The following is a 21298-nucleotide window of genomic DNA, read 5'->3' on the forward strand; positions in this document are numbered from 1 at the left end:
ACTATTTTTGATTGACAGGAATCGGTTCCCTTGGAGAAAATGGATGCTCGGGAGGGTGGAGTCTACAGCATCTAAGTCCTTCCCCTCCTCAAGCTCCTCCCCCAATCGGGAGCTAACAACACCTGTGTAAACACGGCAGGACCTGTCAGGCTGGGGAAAAGACAGTACCCTCTGAAACCTTTAAGAGTTGTGACTTATGACCTGCGCTACAATAGCGAGGCATCAAACTAGACCAGGGGTAGTCAAACTGCGGCCCTCCAGATGTCCATGGACTACAATTCCCAGGAGCCCCTGCCAGCTGGCAGGGGCTCCTGGGAATTGTAATCCATGGACATCTGGAGGGCCGCAGTTTGACTACCCCTGAACTAGACAATAGATGGCCAGGTCTGCTGCACCAACAACACAGCAGCACCTACTGCCCCCAGCAGCACTGAGTAAACAGCCCACACAGAAAAGCGAGCAGGTGAATGTCCCGCACCGCTTGAGATCAAAGAGGCCACAGCAGTGATGCTGGACTTCAGGAAAAAAATTCAGGAAATTCTATGGGAACTTTTCCTGTGCAAATCGATTACAGAACATTTTGAAGAATAACTGGCTTTTATACCCTGCTTTTCACTGTCCATGAGCCTCTTGTGGGTAAGGCAGCCGTCTGAAAGCTTTGCCCATGAGGCTGGGAGTTCAATCCCAGCAGCCGGCTCAAGGTAGACTCAGCCTTCCATCCTTCCAAGGTGGGTAAAATGAGTACCCAGCTTGCTGGGGGGGTAAACGGTAATGACTGGGGAAGGCACTGGCAAACCACCCCGTATTGAGTCTGCCAAGAAAACGCTGGAGGGCATCACCCCAAGGGTCAGACATGACTCGGTGCTTGCACAGGGGATACCTTTACCTTTTTCACTGTCCAAATGAGTCCCAGCGTGGCTAACGCCTTTCCCTTCCTCTCCCCACGACAGACACCCTGTGAGGGAGGTGGGGCTGAGAGAGCTCCACAAGAACTACTGTGACTTAGCCCAAGGTCATGCATGTGGAGGGGGAGGGGGGATCCAACCCTGCTCTCCAGATTAGAGGCCACTGCTTTTGATCAAGACACAAAGCTGCCTCTTCTTGATTCAGTGCATGTTTCCACTTCAGAAAATGACGAATCAATCCCCTAAAACTGAGTTCAATCACTTGCTCAGACACTCCAGTATAACATATGCCAGGAGGAAGTGTGGCTCTCCAAGTGACCCTGGACTAAAATTAACAGGAGCCCCTGCCTTTCTCTCTGCAAAGGGCGAACTGGTCAACCTATATTCCAAACAATAAATGGATACAAATCTGACACTGAACACATGAAGCTGCTTTATAATGAACTTGACCAGTGGTCCATAAAAGTCAGTGTGGTCAACTCAGAATGGCAGTGGTGCTCCAGGCTGAGGTCTTCCACAACCACTGAGCCAGGGTCTCAGGTCAAGGTCTTTGCCATCCCCTCCTGCCTGATCCTTCTAGCTGGAGATGCCGGGGATTGAACCTGGGACCTTCTGCCTGCCAAGCAGAGGCTCTGCCACTGAGCCAGGGTCTCAGGCCAAGGTCTTTCCTATCCCCTCCTGCCTGGTCCTTTTCACTGGAGATGCCGGGGATTGAACATGGGACCTTCTGCCTGCCAAGCAGAGGCTCTGCCCCTGAGCCAGGGTCTCAGGCCAAGGTCTTCCCCATCCCCTCCTGCCTGGTCCTTCTAACTGGAGATGCCGGGGATTGAACCTGGGACCTTCTGCCTGCCAAGCAGAGGCCCTGCCACTGAGCCAGGGTCTCAGGCCAAGGTCTCCCATCCCCTCCTGCCCGGTCCTTTTGACTGGGAGATGCCAAGGATGGAACTTGGGACCAGTCTTGGTTAGCACTTGGACAAGAGTCCCCCTTGGAAGATCAGGGTTGCTACGAAGAGGCAGGCAATGGCAAACCAACTCTGTTTAACTATTGCCTACAAGGTCCCCACGTTTCTGCTGTGACTTAACGGCACTTTCCAGTGTACAATGGATGAAAAGTTTTAGGCTCACTTATGAAAGCATACGCTAGAAGCGTGTGTGCACACCAAAGGTATTATAAAACTTAGTTCGTCTTAACGGAGTTTTCAAATGAGTAGCCGTGATGGTCTGAAGTAGCACAATAAAATCAGAGTCCAGTAGCACCTTTAAGACCAACAAAGATTTAATCAGGGCGTGAGCTTTCGAGTGCAAGCACCCTTCGTCATACTATGATCTTCTTACATGACAGGAAATAATCACGCCTTGATTAAATCTTTGTTGGTCTTAAAGGTGCTACTGGACTCTGATTTTAACAGAGTTTTGTTTTAGAATAAGGTTTGTTAGTCTTTAACTAACAAATAAAGCAAGCTGGAGTCTTGCTTTATTTTGGTGGTACTGGCTAAGACAACTAGCCATCCAGAACTGATAATTTGCTGGGTGTTTTCAACACAAAATTAGGGCCGTTGACTTGAAAAACAGTCAAATGGACTAGATCAGTGGTCCCCAACCTGCGGCCCGCGGCCCGGTGCTGGGCCGCGAAGGCCATGGCGCCGGGCTGCGGCTCCCTCTCCCCGCCCCCCCCCCCCGCAGTAAAAAACTTCCCAGGCCGCAAGCCTGCGGCCCGGGAAGCTTCTTACTGTGGGAGGGAGGGGAGAGGGAATCAGGGCCGGGCCGCGCCCGTGTGGGCGCGGCCCGATGCACGGGCGCGGCCCGATGCATGGGTGTGGCCCGCGCGGGTGCGGCCCATTGCCCTGCCGGTCCCCAGCCTCAGAAAGGTTGGGGACCACTGAACTAGATCATTAATGTCACATATATTATCTTTCGATTCCACAAGCACCGTAGTGCATAGCGCCTTCATGTAAACAATGTGCTGACCTGCTAACATACATCAAACGCCCTACTTGTTACAAGCTGTAACCTTTTTTTAAAAAGCTCTTTGATTAATATCTTGTCATAGAATCCTAGAGTTAGAAGGGACCTCCAGGGTCATCTAGCTCAACCCCTTGCAGAATGCAAGAAATTCACAACCCCTCCTCTTAAACTTCCTGTGTGCTGAGCAAATTAATGAGCCCATGACATTTCGAGATTTGGCTTGAATACTATTTATAATTCCTCCATTTCATTGCTAATGTCATTTCTTTACTTCCTTGTCCCCATAATGCTGCTATGCCAGTGGCTACCACGTATTGTTGGGGTGGGTGCCATGTTCTCTGGGACAGACGGTTCTACATTATTTCCCTGATTTGGGAATTTCTTACCATGCGTTCCGGTTCTCGTTCTGCATCCACCGTGACCGTCCTTGTTAATGGAGGAAACGGGGCCCAGCTTGCCAGAGACAGTTTATCCTGCAGGGAAGAGGGTTCTCCTTCGGACTGAACTGGAAAGTGCAAAAATAGCCCTACGACTGTTGAGCCCAAAGAGAAGGTGCAAAAATAAGCAGTGGTAAAAGGAGAGGAGAAAGACCAGTTCCCAGGAGTCCCTGGCTACCTGTTGCACATCCAGAAGAGTGCAGAGTGAAGGCCCTCCTACTTCTCCTGGAGGAGGAATTCTCTATAAGAAATGTTTGCTCTCTCTAGTATAGGCAGGAGGGCACTTGGAGATCCATAGCGATCTTGAACAGCACAAATTCCTGAGAGGATATTCAGGAATCCCGTGTCCTCATGAGTTGAAAGTTCTTTGCAGAACTCTTGGCAAAGGTTGCTTCTGTGGGTGAGCATCAAAACGCCCAAGTGGCCACCCTACAGATTTCATCCGAAGGGATTTCTGTGTGTGTGTGCCTCGATCGTTACAGTGCTGGCTGCTCTGATGGCTGAGTGGGCCCGTAATGCCGTAGGGGGAAGATTTACCTGAAGCTCTTTTATGTCTTTTCTATTGCTTGTCTCAGCCATCAAGCCAATGTACACTTGGCAGCCTTTGTGAATAGACTTGAGCCCCGGAAATAATCACTGCATCTGATTTCCTGTATCCAAAAGTTGTGTCTAATAGGACTCTCCCAACATCCAGCTTATGCCATTTCCTCTCTTGGACATGATGTGGATTAGGAGGAAAAGAAGGAAGCACCATTCCCCAAAACAGGGAGTAAATCTTAGGCATCATCAAAGACTGCAGACTAAGGATCACCTTAAGCAGCGGGGCGGAGCTGATGGTTGTCCCCTTACTGGGTTTGAATAGGATGTCAGCCAGGCTGGGATACAGGAAGACTCCGGATTGGGCCATCAAGGCCACCTGTATCTTGGCGAAGTCACTTAGAGCTGCAAGGAGGCCAAAAGGGAGAGCCTTGTGTTAAAATTGTAGTTAATGCACACAAACCTTAAGGACATCTGGGTCTGACAGTTTGGCCAATGGTCAAGAAGGCCCGGGGGTTGCCAGGCTGTCACCGCTGAGGTCAGGGTTTCCATTCTGAACTGCATTACCAGAAATTCATTCAACCACTGGAAATCTAAGATCCCCGGGACATCTTCATGGTTCTTTGACACCAAGAAAAATACCTGAATAAACCATGGACTGCTTTTGACCTTCGCTTTTACCAGACGTTGAATTGCCTTGTCAGTGAGGTCCTGTTTTCCTTTGTTCTTTGAATCTGGGGAAGGATGGAACCTGCTCCGGGGAATCCCGGTGAATGCCAGGGTATATCCGATCTTCGCTGTCATTGCGAGCCAGGTGTTGAAAGCTGTTTCGGGCCAATCACATGCAAAGAGGAATAGGTGACCATATGTCATTCGGGCAGGGGCCTTTGATGGTTGAACGGCCTTCAGTTGACTGAAGACCCAAAAGGAGGGGGGGATGGTTTGATTTTCTTTTTGAACACTGAAAGATCCTTCTTTCTAATCTTTGGTTTCTACCAGTTCTGCTTCCAAACACTCACTAGATAGCTTGGAGCAGGCTTTCGTGAAGCCCTGGGGCTTGAAGACTCAAAGATCTCCTCTAACGTGTCCGTACTCTGAATACAGGCATCTCTGGAGCTTGCTTTCACCCTCCAAAACAATGAACACTGCAGATGAAACTGCAGTCACAGGAATGGCATTTTAAGGTTCCATCACTTCAGCTGGAAAAAGACAAAGTTTATTGACAAATTCGTCTTTGGCGAAGTAGGGTTGGCAACCACAATGGCTTTCTGGAAACAGAACCATCAGGGCTTTGATTGAACTTGGAGTGAAAATTCCTTTTCGCTCTCCTGGGAAGAATGGAAGAGTTTTTTATACCCTCCTTTTCTCTGCCCAAAGGAGTCTCAAAGCGGCTCACAATGGCCTTCCTTTCCTCTCCCCACAACAGACACCCTGTGAGGGAGGGGAGGCTCACAGAGCTCTGAGAGAACACTGACTGGCCCAAGGTCACCTTGCTGGCGGCATGGGGAGGAGGAGCAGGAAATCAAACCGAGTTCTCCAGATTAGAGTCCGGTGCTCTTAACCACAAAACGTGGGCTCTCAAAATACAAAAATTGATTTATTTCTCCCCTTGTTATCCCTCGAAAGCTTCATGGCATAACTTTAGCAGATGTCATCGAGGCCAGCTCTGAAATTGGTCCATGCATGACTGTTCTTGATATAAAATTACAGACCAATAGCACGTTTAAGCCAAGCTTTTGCCTTATATTTCGACTGTTACGATGGTAGTTCATTAGGCTGAGGAAGAGGGCTTGCACTCGAAAGCTCACGCCTTGAATAAATCTTTGTTGATCTTAAACATGCTATTGGACTCTATTTTTGTTGTGCGACTTCAGACCAACACGGCTACCCATTTGAATCTGTTCCTGATATAATTCTTCCTTCCTAGGGAGGAGGCACCAGATCTGAGGACAGATTGTGTCGTGGTCTGTTTTGTGTACCGATCCATACCCTTCTTTCTCCTGGCTACATCCCCCCTCTTGTTCGGTTACCAGATCTATGGTATAGAAAAAGCCACGAGGGAAACGGCAAATGCTTCTTTTTAGGGGGGGGGGGGAAGGTTACAGATCAAAATAGCATACAAGCGCTGTTTGTTTTTTTAAAGCAATGCTTAAAATTTGTTCAGAGGAGCTAATTAGTTTTGAGCTGCAACCAGGCCTCTAAAACCTAATCATCTTGGCCGGCTTCGTGCTTTCCCAGAGAACGACCCCAGCGAGGTTTCAGCCCCAAGCCTACTCTTGAGCAAATCAACAAACAGATCTTGTGACTACTTTCCCAGGCAACGAATCTGTAACTCTGGAGTCCTCAAGGAGGTGCTCAGAATGGGCCTGTGTGCGCTCTCTACGATTTTAAAGAAACACCAATTAGCCCAGCACATTGCACACCTTGTATTTAGCGGCAGCTGTGGTCAAACTGAGTCAAAATGTATTGTTGTTGCTTTTTTTTCCAACACAGCCTTTATTTTCCTTTGTAACAGTTTTAAAAAAATATTTGTCAATGGTTGTGTACAAACAAAGTCAACTCACAGCTTGCAAAAATAATAATTAAAAAAATGGAAACAACTGCTGATAAAAGACATTCATTTTCTATCATTAAGTTCAGGGCTATGATTCCCCCAACCCACCCCAAAAAAACAACACCCCCTGCCCATTCAAGAACGGGATTATTTCCACCCTGTTGTCGTGAACCGCTCCCCAGCTTTCTTAATGCAGCCGTAAGAATCTCAGCCTTAAAGTCCCAAAGGGGAGGGGCGTTATAGAATAAACCAACCCTAAAATGCTAAAGTAGAGTTCACATTACAGAACGGCTTGCTCCTGAAACAGAGAAGTTGCCAACTTATGTGTAAAGTCCAAGAAGACATTTATTCAGAGCATATACCTGAATTTACCATGCTGTTGTAATTGGCCTGCATGCTCCTCAGAAATCTCTAGCAAAAGAAAATTAAAAAAAAAAAAACCCTTTTAAAAGACCCTCTTAAAAACACAACAGTTTTAACTGAAAGAACTTTTGTTTACTGGCTTGTCTAAAGCGTCATGAACCTTAAATACAACGGCACCCCCCCCAAAAAAAAAGCTAGGTTAGGTCTGTTTCTTAAACTAGATCAGGGGTAGTCAAACTGCGGCCCTCCAGATGTCCATGGACTACAATTCCCATGAGCCCCTGCCAGCAGTCCATGGACACCTGGAGAGCCACCCTTCGGCCATCCCTGACCTAAAGTCAAGCCACACAACGCCATTCCGGTGCAAGCCCTCCTCTGAGTCCTGCAAATTAAAGAGGGAGGAGAAAGCCCTTGGTCTTTTGAGCTACCTCCCCTGCTCTGCACGTGCGCGTCAACCTGCCAGCATCTACAGTGAACCCCGGGCATACGTTACCACACACATTCCAATCTATTTACTTTCCCGGCAATTTGCGGCTACAGTTTAATCCTTTCCTCCTTTGCCTCTACCATCGTCTTCCTCCTGTCAGAGGGAAACGAGAAAAGACAACTTTGTATAGTGGCCGGCTCAAACCGAGGGTCAGAGCGAGCTTCATAAGTGATAACGTACAGGGACGGCCGCATTTATTTCTGCCCACGGGAGGTGGATTGCAAGTCCTTCCCCCCCCACAATAAAGAAAAGGTGTGCTACTTCTTATTAAGACCAAGTAAAATAATAGCGTGTGAGCTTTTGAGGTCTCCAGAACTCTTTATCAGGCTGGATTTTTAAAAACAAACCAGGAGGGGGAAGAGATCCTGCATCTAAGACAGAACGCTACGCTGCAGATTAGGACGGGCTGAGCGTGTGGGTCAGTCTCCGCAGCTGCGCTCCGGGAGCTGCGGGAAAGAGGAATAAAGACGGAAGACACCCCCATCGATGTTTCGGTTGGGTGGCGGCAGCTGCTGCTGCTTTGCTTCTTTCCAAAATGCTAGCTGAGCATCTGGATACCAACCACGTCTGTCTGGATGGAGAGCAGTGCGTTCTGTCCAGGATGCACATTTTTTAAAGGCAGTTCCATCACACCTACAATTATTTTTAACATTGAGCCTGATGAAGAGCTCTAGAGCAGGGGTCGTCAACCTGTGGTCCTCCTCCAGATGTCCATGGGCTACAATTCTCATGAGCCCCTGCCAGCATTTGCTGGCAGGGGCTCATGGGAATTGTAGTCCATGGACATCTGGAGGAGGACCACAGGTTGACGACCCCTGCTCTAGAGAACAACACAAAAAAGTTTGCACGTTGTGCCGATCTCTCGCTCGGCCTTAATACAAAGGTCTGACGCAGATGTGGGGTTTGAATTTTCTGGGCGCAGATAATGTCTAACGAGGGCATCGTCATGTGGCAAGTATGAGCCCCGGGTTTATTTTAGGGCGAGCCCAGAGGGTTCTGGCACACGCTGGTTTCCCAATGTCCGTTTTGCCGGACTCGCAACAAAGTAAACTGTTCAGACCATAATTTGCAGGTTATAGATGCCGACGACCTGCCTGCATGGAGGTTGCCCCCACATGGGGAAAATGTCAAGGGAATCTACCACGCAGCAATGACTGTAATGCTCGGAGACTTGGCTCTCCTGGCCAAGCAAAGGTAAAGAGATACTGAAATGTCGTCGTAAGTAAGATCAAGCTGGTTTAACCTGGCTCAGCTTCCACAGGACGTTTGTGTAAAGTGATGGGAAACGACACAAGGCGTTGCCGGGAGACCAAGACTTGACGGCAGCTGGTTGTGTAACTGCATTGTACAAACCGAGCCTGGCTTTAATGAATAGCTGTGCGAGCTGCTTAAGAGTCAGCTTAAATTTCATGGACCAGCGTTGTTCTGCTGCTGCTCACCAGCATCTGCTTGGATGTGGGGGGTGAAATATAAACAGAACAGTCTTTAAAGTATAGGGATATCATGACAAAGGGCATTTCTGCATTCTCTTTTTCCTTGCTTGGAAGTTCCTGTTGCTTTAGGTTTTTTCATTTCTGTTCTGCATGTTTTTTTCCCTCCCTCTAATGGTTGATTTGATATTACTTGAGTATTATGCCAATAAAGGCTTCTGTATCTGTATCTACTTGGGTATATGTCCGGTATAAAAACTTGCAGTGAGATATGCTGGACATACACCTGGTGTGATACTGAATCGACCACTGGAGAGAGAACAGCAAAGCACATGCAGAACAGAACTTGCTCCAGTCCATTGGGAGAAATGGAAACTCAGAAGCAAGGCAAAGGAGAAAGCAGAAAAGCCCTAAGATTTGTAAATGGATTAAAACCCATTGTGCCTTTACAACCCCCTGAAATTGCTGAAGGGGTCAGTTCTGAGCTCAGTAAAAATGTAAAAAATAACTGAATTGGACTTCTGCTGTCTGTCAGCACTGTTTCTATCACAAAGAGCCTTCCTGAAAACCTCTGTAGTATACAGAATGATAAAACTCTTACCAGTTGTGGCTGAGTTTCACAGTTTAATCTGCTAAGAACTTTGCTGACCCAAAAGCCACCAAAGGCCATGAGTTTGAATATCCTGCAGGCAGCTCGGAACCTGTGCTGATGTGATGCTCTCGATATTCTTTAAAATCTGGTTAAAAAGCATGAGACCATAGGACTGCATGCCCCTTATTCAAGGGCAAAAATGCACGAGGACAGATTAGTTGCAATCAGCAAAGATTTGCTATTAAACAGGGACTTGAAACCTGCTCTAAACCAGGGTGGACAGCAAAACAGTTAGCGTTCTGCAGTGAAATGTCCTGCTGACATAAACTGTGATTTTGGCTAAAGTGGGCCAAGGGGAAATGGGAGGGGGGGACTTACATAAGAGAGCGCACAGGTCGAAAATAGGGGAACACAATCCCATAACCGTGGGCAAGAGTTTGGGTGTGTTTTGAGGGCAACCCCCCCGCCAGGGGGTTGTCAGCAGTAATTCAGGACAAATACGAAGGGGGGAAAATCCTTTCCTGGAAAAAAAAAAAGTTATTCAAACTTCTCTCTCCAGTGGAAGATTGTACCGTGGCTGCAAGACCCACAACTTGGTTAAATTGCAGCCATTTCATGTGTCGATATAAGCTAAACGGATGATTAAACTGACAAAGCCTTATGAAAGTAAACATCCTTCTTAAAATAGTAAACAGAATTTGAATTCTTCATGCCAAAGAAGAGGAGGGGGGAGGGAGATGGTGCAGGTGTCAAAATGCCAACTTCAGATTTAAAATGCACAATAAAAATTATACAGAAAATAAAATGCTGGAACAATTCTAGCCTAGGTTTAAAACAGTACTAACAAATGAGGTAGATAAGAAAATAATTTCCCCCCGAATAATATGGGGAAAAAAGAACAACCCAAAAGTCAACTGGGAATATAATGAAAAACGCACGCAGATATTAAACGATACATTCCATTCATAGCATACAAGCTTAAGTCCCAAGAATCACAGTCAGAAAAATGCCTTTGGAAAGAGTCCGGAAACAACTTCACATTTTAATTCCGTTTTCGTCAGGGTTGATACTGGAAAGAAAAATAAAAATCTAAAACGGGGAGAAGGAAAAGGAGCCCAGGAAACATGTTCCAGGTTAACTACAAAGATTCAAAAACAATATAACACATAATGAGTCGTTTTCTTTTCTCCTGTTTTCAAATTGACATACTGCTGCCCCTTTCTGTTTTCTAGGCTGTATTGCTCAGGCCACTTCACGATACGCACTGAAGGCAACGGCTGTTCTCTTTCCTAGGAAGTTGAAGATATTCTAACAGAACCACTGATGTCGAAGTGTCCACGTTCCTTTTTTCTGTCCCACAAACTTGTGGCTCTCCAGATGTCCTTGGACTACAAGTCCCATGAGCCCCTGCTTGGCAGGGGCTCATGGGCATTGTAGTCCGTGGACATCTGGAGAGCCACAATTTGGACACCCCTGCACTATGGTCTAAGACATTCACAGATGTTTCTAAAGCACGTGGGGGGGAGGGAACCCTGTTTAATCAGAGACAGAATAGATCACTTTGTTCGACTCTCGAACAAAGAGGTTTTCAGGCCTCTGGCTCCCCAAAGCAGTGCTGTAACTAGATATCCTAAAAGCAGGGGTAGTCAACCTGTGGTCCTCCAGATGTTCATGGACTACAATTCCCATGAGCCCCTGCCAGCAAACGCTGGTAGGGGCTCATGGGAATTGTAGTCCATGGACATCTGGAGGACCACAGGTTGACTACCCCTGTCCTAAAGGATGTATGAATGCTGCTGACATCGACATTCCACGTCATCCCGCTACGCTTTTCCTTACAACGCCACGTTATTACAAAACCTGTGACACAACGATCCTTTCGCTCCCCATGCAAGGAAACAGAACGTCTCACGTGTGTATTATTCAACATTACAAGGAGGAAATGCCAACTGACTGAGTAGCTATGCATCCTCTGTAGCTTACAGTTACAACCTAACTTGAATGCCCCATGATGGTAGCACAGCAAAGCTGAAGGGACATGGTCACTCATGCAGCTCCATGGCTGCCCCTTTAATTCTCACGCTAGATAAAAAACAGGCGTTCGGGATTGCCATCTATAAGCCAGTGGGGCTTTTTAAAACCCTTTAGCCTTGTTCCAAGTGCAAAGGGCCAGATCCCTCCCTGCGCCAGCTGCAGAAGACAGAAAAGAGGCAAGGTCTACACAAGAGAGTCCCCTCTTCCCAACCACGCACACCCTTCCTGCAGAATCCAGATATTTAAGGCAAACGTCCTACAGTTCCAAACAAGGCCCTCAGTCAAATTCTGTCTCAGGTTGGGAAGTCCCAGGTTTCTGCCCAGGTAATAACCCTAGGGATGCTTTTCAAAGTACTTTATGCAACTACTCTTCAGGCTGGACTGATTTCACAGGTTTCTCCCGGTGCTCTGCTTCATTTCTGGACGAGGTGGTAGCCCAATTCTACCCTAGACAACAGAAGATGATACAGCAAAAATAGCGTGGAAACAGCAGTTCCCTTGCCTAGCGTGGACAGACCTTTAGTAGTTTCCCGTTCTTCTAGCATCATAAAAACTGGTATTTAAAAAAAGAAGAGGGCTGGCCTCTACTTCTTGAGAGGAACAAGCAGAGCTTTATGGTTTCTATATACAAACTTACATTTTACAAAGGCAGCCGGAAGAGGGCTATCCCCGTTACATTCCGTTTTGCATCGAGGGTCTTTCTACCATGCTGGTAACCGTTACACGAACTACAAACCAATTCTGTGTCAGTCGACTTCGTTCTGATCCATCCAAAACGGGGAAAAAGAGACGGGAGACACAGGCCTGATCTGTCCCCAGCTGAAAAGCAAACTGGACATTCCAGCAGTACCGCAGGTGTCTGACAACACGGATCCTGCTTCTTTCCTCATTAAACAGGGGGTGAGGTGCGTAGCGCCACATGAGCAACGAAAGGGGTGCTGAAGTCACACACACACTGCTTCTCCTTAGCCACTCTCCCAAACAGGGATTAATTCAAGTACTGGAGTTCTACAAGAAGAAAAAGGCGAGAAGCTGTTTGGGGGCGGAGGGGATGCATGTGTGGAAAGGATTCAGGACTCCCCTTTTGTCTACGCCTGCTGTGCTTTAGATTCTCCCCCACACACACACACACACACAGCCCATCACACACACTTTATATGAAGTTAATCGCAACCTGCTTCCGACAGGCAGGCCCGTCACTACTGGCTGGTCTAATTAGCCTCTGATACTAAGGTGTGCTTCATGCTGCAGCTGATGCTCCAGTGGTACATCGGTATTTCAGGCGAGTACCTGAGTGAATGACAGGTGCATCCTTCACATTGTGTAAGCGTGCCTGGGCATCCGGGATTGGCCTGCGGGTCCTTGAGGTGCATGTGCTGCACCTTGCTCAAGGGCACTCACCCCTTTCACGTACACTTTGCTCGCCCACTGCAAGAATGCTTAGTGCGCCTCGTCTACGGGAGTGCCTCTCTACGGTGCGTGGATGCATAGAATGCAGGACAGTAAGTGGCTTTGGGGAGGAACTTCAGGTTACTTAGCCTGGCCTGGTGTTTCGCCTGCAACGCCAAATGACCCTGCTCTCTTGTCAAACCGGGTCTTCCTTCTGAGAAAATGTGAATTTGCCTAATTATTTTCAAAGAGTTGAAAACGAGAACAAAGAAAGTCAGACCACAGGATATGCGCTTTGTTAAAGTAAGGAAGGGGCACGGCACTGTCCTCTCCTCGGCTCTTCAAGCTTAATCTCTTCCCCAAGTTATGTACACCTCTGTTGCCGTGTATCATTATGGGATGGAGAGCAACGCACGATTCAAACATCAGTCATTGGAACACTAAAGCAAAATTTGTTTTTGGTAAATCTGTCTGGCAAAAATCTGAAAAAGAGGATTATCGCAAGGCGCTGCAAATCTTTGCAGGCAGAACGAGGAGGCTGCGTTACGCAAGGAAAACAAGTCCCTTTTGTCCGGCGATGGGTGGAGAAGAGCCACAAAAATGCCTAGGTGCTCCAACAGCAGGTGGAGTTGAGAATGCTGTTTCGGGAGGCCAAATGAAAAACAAGCAGCTTGTTTCCATCCCCGAAAGGAGAAATCATTACAGGCATTCCGACAGCCCAATCAACAACCCCCATTCAACTAAACTACTTTGCTGAGAACCCTTTAATTCAGTCGCTGCAAATGGTACCTGGCCGACAGATGCTCAGATTCTTTCTTTTAGCCACACGGCAAACTGCAACGCCAACCCTTTCCTCCTTTGCCTCAAAACTGTCATCAGCAGGATGGCTTCAGACGTTCTACAAATCCACTGATCTTTTCACCACCCAAAAAAAAAAAAACCTTTAATGGTGAGCTCGACACATCAGAGCTCTGCCATTCTTAATCCAGGTACACAGAGGAGAGGAAAGCAAGATAGGAACACATCAGCAAACGGTTCCGTGATCCTAAGGAGAAGCGAGCCACTTATGTGTAACCCCTTAAAATGGCCCAATGAGAGGCTGGGAAGCAGAAACATAAAAGAAAGCAAGGGACGGCAGAATGTAATGGCTACGACGGCCTCTGTTATTTAGAGCTCGATCAAGCCGAGGTGAAACCATCAAATCGAGCTAATCTCCGGTCAAGGTATTTAATGGAAGCTTCATAGGCGGGCAAAAATATAGTCTTAGTGGGGGGCGTATGAGATAAGCAACACCCGAAAATAGTTACTTCTCATGTAAAGTACACAGCAGACCCCTGAACTAGGAATGTGCGGTTCGGCTCAGTTCGGCCGCCTCGGGCTTCGGTGATCGCCGAGGGGGCCGAACCGAACTGAACCGAACCGCACATCCATACCCTGAATCTTTCTGCGGGTTTGGAACGGGCATAATTTTCTTTTATAAGGTTGGCTTGGACAAAACAAGAAGAACCCCTGCCGGTGCTACTTTCTGAAATACACGTTTACTTAACTCGCCAAAGATCTATGCAAATTTTGGCAGTTAGCAGTGAAGTGCAGCAGCCACGTTAAGTATTTTCTCCTGCAGGAGGCAACCTTGTTAATCTATATTGAGAGGCTTTTATCAGTCTAATTCCCAGTAAGGCTGTCCACTCAATGTAAGGGGGGGAAATTTAAAAAAAAATCACATTTCTGCACAGGACCCTGTTCCTACACGAAATTCCCAGTCCGCTGAAAGGACACGTCAAGTATGGATCACAAATGAGGTGCAAACAGGAGAGATGGGACGAGTTCAAAACGGATCCCTAGGCATACCCTCCCCACCCCCCGCTCCCCTCCCCACAATCGCCACGATATAAAGGGGTTGGGGGTTTCTTTTTTTTTTTTTGCCAACTGCAAAATAAACTTTTAACGAAAAAAGACACAACCTCAATACAAAAAGTCAGGCCGAGAATTCCAATGCATCTCTAGAATGCCGTGTGCGTGTGATCAGCTAGCTGCCATTGGACGGAATGGCTGGAATCGATAGCCCAGGAACGGGTACAGACTTTGCGATGCGGAATCGCTGGTGGCACTTCGCTAGGCGCCTCACCCTCCAACGGTCTCACTCCATCCTCCAAACTGCCTCTCGCCCATGAGGGATAGGACTCCACAAGAGCTAGCCATGCTAACAGAGCCCTTTAAAAAAAAATAAACCATTACCCCAAGCTAGTTTAAAAACCGGAGGTCAACGAAAGCCGACAGAAACTGGAGAGGGTCGTTCTTCCACAGCGGATCCCTCCCCTTTGATAAATTTATCTTGACCACCAGGAAACTGTACGGTTTTAAGGGTAATGATCCCCCCCCCAAAACAGGAGCAACAGAGGGACAGGAGGGGGATGAGAAGGAAAGGGAAGGCTCGTTCAGAAGCAGCAGATGGGCATGCCGTCCATCTCAAGAACAATGAGATGCACAGGCCAAAGCTCTCTCAAGTACTTAAAAAAATCCCCCCCCTCCCCAAGAAAACTAAATCAAGTATTTCAAAGAGAAGAATGCAAGGGCAGTCTCCCCCACCACTCCCACGTCACGGCACTGGGAAAGGCACCCCCTCCCCCCCCGGAACCGAAAATCCAGGCCGCAGAATGCAAGGCAGAGGAATGGAATCATGAGTTATAGGCACAGTCCCCATATCTATCCTCCGTTAGCCATCCGCCTTCACTTAGGACCTGGGGGGATGGGAGCTGGGTTTTGTACGGGTGATGCTGGGAACGCCGGCATGCTTATCCCTGGCGGAAACGGTCCCAAGGGTTGGGCGGGGACGACGACGGACTGCTGAGCTGTGCCAGAAATGCCCACCCATTGCACCGGGTAAGCTGTCCCCGCCATGGCGTTGTACTGGCATACGTGGGGCACTCCGTAGGACGTCAGCGTGCCGGGAAAGGGCGACAGGGGGAGTCCTTGGGGCAAAGCGGCTGGGACGGTCCCGCGGATCTGGGAGAGCGAGGAAATCCACGTCGACGTGTAGCCCGCCGTAGAGGACGTCGTCTTAAAAACAAGAACAATGGACACACAGGAGACGAGCGTGAGAAATCCACATGCTATAATTGTCCTTCGTGCAGCTCAGCAACTCTGGACTCTTTGCTACGTCACATTGACCAGGGAGCGTGAAAGAGGATTAGGATTTAGGAAGCGAAGAGACCCTTCCTCGGAGAGATTGCTCACACCGGTTGCCCACCCCATATTAGAAAGAGACCCCTCCTCAGAGGTGTCCTCATAGTTGTTGAGCGCCCCCCCCCCATGTTAAAAAGGCGATCTTTTCAAGCCATCTGAACAGAGAGTTTCAAAAATGATGTCAGTTCTAATTACGTCGTGCTACAAGAATCCTGGGAAATGGACAGACACCTTTGGAACCAAACAAGGGCTTGTTCATGCACACTGTGACCCGACCGGGATACCCCAGGCTAGCCTGATCCCCCTCGATCTTGGAAGTGAAGCAGGGTCAGCCCTGGCAAGCACTGGGAAGGGTGACCTCCGAGGAATACCAGGGTCGTTATGCAGGTCAGGCAATGGCAGACCACCTCCCAACCTCTCTTGCCTGACAGCCAGACACTCTTAGGATCTCCTGGCTACATGACACACAAGCCAGATGATAAATAAATAAATGTGGGAGACAGCCAGGTTGCGGAGGGCAAAAGTCCCTTCATAAGTCCCTGCTCCTATACCTAAAACTTTCTCTGGCCCCGGCTGGCCTGACCTCATCAGATCTCAGAAGTTAAGCAGGGGCGGCCCTGGTTAGCACTCGCATGGGAGACTAGCATGGAAGTGCGAGGTCAGTTCACAGAGACAGGCTAAGGACAAGCCACTTCTGTTTGTCTGTCCCAGGCAGGGGGGGGAGTGAACTGTGGCTCTCCAGATGTTTATGGACTACAATTCCCATGAGCCCATTCTGGCAGGGGCTCATGGGAACTGTAGTCCATAAACATCTGGAGAGCCACCATTTGGCCACCCCTGGTATCTACCATGACCTGGATGGCTAGCCTGGTCGTGTCGTTTTGGGGAAGCTAACTAGGGAAAGTCCCCCAAGGAAGCCCAAGGTCCCCACACAGAGGCAAGCAATGGCAAACCGCCTCTGGACGTCTCTTGCCTTGACAAGCGTCTGGGGTCATTGTACATCAGCTTGGGAATTCATGGCATTTCCCACCACCCAACTTTTCTCCATGCCGGGGGCCTACAGCTGCTGCGAGCCCTCAAGTCCGATTTGATTAAAGAAGCATTGACAGGCTTTTATGCTTAAGAAGCAGCTTTTGCACTCAGTCCGTTCTTGGAGACAACGTCTCCCGCAGGTGATGTCACATCTCCAGTGAAAAATGAGCCTCTGCTCCAGCTGCTAAGGGGAGCCGTGCTTCAGTGTCCCAAAACTCAAGCCTAAAGAAGACGGAAAGGGAAGCTGCAGAGTACGGAAGGGGCTTGCCTGAGCAGCTACTCCTCCAGGAGGCCAAGGACCGAGAACTCTCGGCTCATGGGCTGCTTTGTCTCCTCCGTCAGGGGGTCCGTACCTCCACGTAAACCCCCCTCACCTCGTACACTTTGCTCCAGCTATCGGCGTCCAGCCGGTGCTTGTTCTGTTTGATCTGGTTGAGGCTCGGCTTGATCAGGGAGTTCCCCACCTTTTCTTTTGTCCAGTCATCCACCAACTTGTGCAAGTCATCCGTGAACATCCCTTTCTTACTGGCTGTCGCCCGCTGGCAAGAGGCGGTGCTGCTGACGATGCAGAGGGGATCTGGGGAGAAGGGGCATTTGGAAAGGCCTGTTGACAGAAATCTGCCTCAGGAAGACGCGACGTGCCATGCGTCGTTTAGGTTTCTCTCTCGGCTTTTGCCAGAACAGCAGTGAGAAAATAAGAAAAAAACTCGGGCCAGTTGGCTGCTCTTCATTCTTTTTGTCTATATTTTGTGGTTCTTTTAAATGTTCATAATTTGAAAATTATATAATCATCTATAAGAAATTGAAAATGGGAAATAGAATTATATAATTTTCAAGTTGTGACCATTTAAAACAGGGGTAGTCAAACTGCGGCCCTCCAGATGTCCATGGACTACAATTCCCAGGAGCCCCCTGCCAGCAAACGCTGGCAGGGGGCTCCTGGGAATTGTAGTCCATGGACATCTGGAGGGCCGCAGTTTGACTACCCCTGATTTAAAAGAACCACAAAATATAAATAAAAACAAGGAGAATTAAGAGCGGCCAATTGGCTGGCAAACCGACCAGCCTTCTTTGCACCATTTAGAACAGCAATGAGAAGCAGCTGTCTGGGGGTTTGTGTCCTCAGAAGCCTTAAGTTCTGCACCCAAGAAAGTAAAACTTAATAAATTAAGTTTGCATACAAGGATGCTCAGCACTTGTCAGCGTGGGCCCACGTCCTGTTCTCCGCTTCTAATAAGACAGCAGCTTATTCGACAGGCCGTTCAGAAACAAATGGGCCACTTGCAGCAGGGGGACAGAAGCAGACTCCCAGCTGATCCCCCATCAGCTGGGAGTCGGCTTCTGATTTCTTTCTGGAGAAACTGCTAGATGACTGCTGGGCGGTGGGGGGTGGAGAATTAGCAGCCATCTCAGGGCTGAGTGCAAAAGTCAGTTGAGAGTTGGCTTCTTCTCTCTAAGTCCTGGAAACTCTGCTGCCTACCACGGAAACAGAGTAAAGTATTTTTTGGGTGTGTGTGTGGGGGGGGGGGAGTCAGAAGCTTAGCAACGGGAACTGGTCTCAAAAAACACAGATGAAGCAGTATTTTTGTTGTTCTTGTTGGATTTACTGCCCGCCACTCCCGGACAGGCCAGCTCGTGGCAGGTTACATACAAAGTTAAAAGCAATAATACAATCCCCCAATTAAAAGCCCCATTAAAACCTCATAGAATTACAGAAAAAATACAAAACCCAGGAAGCGGATTTCCGTGGGAGGAAACCAAACGTGTTAAAGATCGGAGTCACTGCGATCTGGCCGGAGGGAGTTTATAGATACCTTGGCTGGGCTCTGCCTGCGAACAGCTCTGGTGCAGCAGGTGGGCCTGGATGCTCAACTGATAGTCTATCACGGAGGCAGCAGTGGTGGCACAGCAACATTCTGAGGGGGGGGGCAGAGGGATGGGGGGAAAAAAGAACACCGTTAGAGGCACCAAAACGAGTTGCATGGTGGGCTGGTGGGTTGGTTGGTTGGTCGAGCTGAAATACGTTTCACCAGAGGGTAATTATTTGCAAGGTTCTACAATCATAGAATCATAGAGTTGGAAGGGACCTCATGGGTCATCTAGTCTAGCAATCCCCAACCTGTGGGCCGCAGACCACATGTGGTCCGTCGACTACTTGGAGGTGGGCCGCGAAGGACGCCTCCCCCCCCCTCCCGGCCCTTTACTTCATCCCCCCCCCCCAGCCCTTTACAACACACTTTGGGTGTCCTTGTCTCCCATCACTCCCAGATGGGACTCTCTCGTTGCAGAGAAACAAGCTCAGGGTTCCCATTGATTTGTCCTTGTCATGAGTTAAAATTTCCATGAAAATAAAATGTTCCTTATGTTCGTTGTTGTGGCGTGTCTGTATCTCATTTTGAAGGGATGTTTAAACATTACCATAGCGATCAGAGAGCGTTAGGGCAGTGGTTGAGAGTAGAGGAGTAAACTACACCCCCCCCCCCACCGGGCCTCAGTAAAATTGTCAAGCGTTGAGTGGTCCCCGGCGATAAAAAGGTTGGGAACCACTGATCTAGTCCAACCCCCCTTTCTTGAGGACTTGAACGCGAATCCACTCACAACAGGCATTTTGGAAGAGCTTCTTCATCAACATTAAAGATAAAGAAAAGGAACACAGCTCGTGCATGTCTTTGCTGAAATTTCTGCTGCTTCAACCAACAGTAAAGATAAAGAAATGGAACACATAAATAGACTTTGGGGGATTCCTTCATTAACGGACTCGTCATTCTTTAGACCCGAGTATTCTAGTTCCGTGACCTCCTTTTGCGACTTACGCTTTATTGTGGAAGAGCTTGGCACACTGAGGAAAAACGTACAATGCAAGAAAAGCCTCACAGCGCCCTGCCCAACCCACGGGGGAATGTCATGACGCCTTTACAAAAGAGGTTCCCAACCTTTTCGAACCCGCAGGCACCTTTGGAATTATGACTCAGTGAGTGCAGCCACAACATCACTGCTGCAAGAGGCGGAGCCAACCGCAAAATGGCTGCTGCAGGAGGCGGAGCCAGCCACACAATGGCTCTTCAACCACACAGTGAAGATCCTTGTGCTGTGGTGTGTGTGTGTGTGTGTGTATATATATATATATATATATATATATTTAAAAATCTGCCAGTTGCCAATCAGAAGCCTTGCTGGGCAAAAGCCCCGCCCATTTTCTGAAAACACTTCTCGGACACCAGGAAAAGTGTCGTCAGGCACCTCATTGGGGACTTGCAATGTCAAGTGTGACAAGCAACAAAAAAATATTAAAATAACTGCTTATTAAAGGGCTCATCACTGCCCATCCCATCTATGTTCCATCCAAGGCACAGGGGTTAGACGTACAATCCTTAGATCCTGAACTGCGGTATTTATCTTTTATGGTTGTTTTATTCCCCTCATGCTCCAAATTCCTGGATCTCCCACTGAGCTGTGGCACCTCTCTAGGTCTCCCGGACAGTACCCCTCCCATCTCCTTCTTGCATTTCAAAGACTCATTCCGCTCTCCGGCCCTTATCTTATTCACCAAGGTTGGCTTCCTTGCTCTGACAGTCTAAACACCAGATGGCAGGCAGAACTGTTTTGGCACCTTCGAAGTCAGAGAACACTATTGCTCTTTTCCGGTGTGAATCCAGGTTCCCGGCAAAAGCCAACTCTGTGTCCCTCTCCCAGATCCCAGGTATATACTCTATGCAACCCCTTTTCCCAGAGTCTCTGTCAAGATTCCTGTCTGTGTCTTGACTCTTCCAATAAGGAAGATTGGGACCCCCCCCCACCTCCCACCAGGGTTACTCTGGCGGTCACTATTCCTTCCCATTGGTTGGGTCAAGTTGTATACTTTTCGCCACCACCTGGACCGGGTGGGTTGCTTGATGGGGCTTGTTATTTTATGAGGATTTTATTGTATTAGGGGTATTATGCATTTTTACTATATGTGACCCGTCACGAGCCTTGTGGGAGTGGCGGGCTATAAATCCCAAAGATAGATAGATAGATAGATAGATAGATAGATAGATAGATAGATAGATAGATAGATAGATAGATGACTTTTACTTAAAGCTTCATCCTGAAGCCCGAGAGTGACGTCTATGGCGTGAGTCTGCGGGGTCTGGTTCCTGACAACTAGGATGCAGGAGAGCCCAGCCTGAATTGTCTCTCTGCCAGGGAGGTTTGGTGCGTGACCTTGCGCTCACCTCATATTCTTAGCCTATGGTAGCTCGTTCATAGAATCATAGAATCATAGAGTTGGAAGGGGCCACACAGGCCATCTAGTCCAACCCCCTGCTCAACACAGGATCAGCCCAGAGCATCCTAAAGCATCCAGGAAAAGTGTGTATTCAGCCTTTGCTTGAAGACTGCCAGTGAGGGG

General features: G+C 48.4%; 1 protein-coding gene across 8 annotated transcripts in view; it reads right to left on the bottom strand.

Annotated features, from left to right (window-relative positions):
* Positions 1-5931: 5931 nt before the first annotated feature.
* WNK3 (WNK lysine deficient protein kinase 3) overlaps positions 5932-21298 on the bottom strand; it is a 113398-nt gene continuing 98031 nt past the window's right edge. For 6 of the 8 annotated variants that reach the window (XM_077329558.1, XM_077329561.1, XM_077329556.1 and 3 more), the window contains 3 exons: positions 18723-18824; positions 17283-17485; positions 8009-15750 (listed from right to left, as the gene is read on the bottom strand). In XM_077329558.1, coding sequence (XP_077185673.1) covers positions 15421-15750; positions 17283-17485; positions 18723-18824 — 635 coding nt within the window. In that variant the 3' untranslated portion in view covers positions 8009-15420. Of the gene's footprint in view, positions 7342-8008; positions 15751-17282; positions 17486-18722; positions 18825-21298 lie in introns of those variants that run through there. The other 2 variants (XM_077329563.1, XM_077329562.1) reach the window with 2 other exon arrangements.

This window comes from Paroedura picta, chromosome 3 (assembly GCF_049243985.1).
Source record: "Paroedura picta isolate Pp20150507F chromosome 3, Ppicta_v3.0, whole genome shotgun sequence".
In the NCBI taxonomy this organism is placed as follows: domain Eukaryota; kingdom Metazoa; phylum Chordata; class Lepidosauria; order Squamata; family Gekkonidae; genus Paroedura; species Paroedura picta.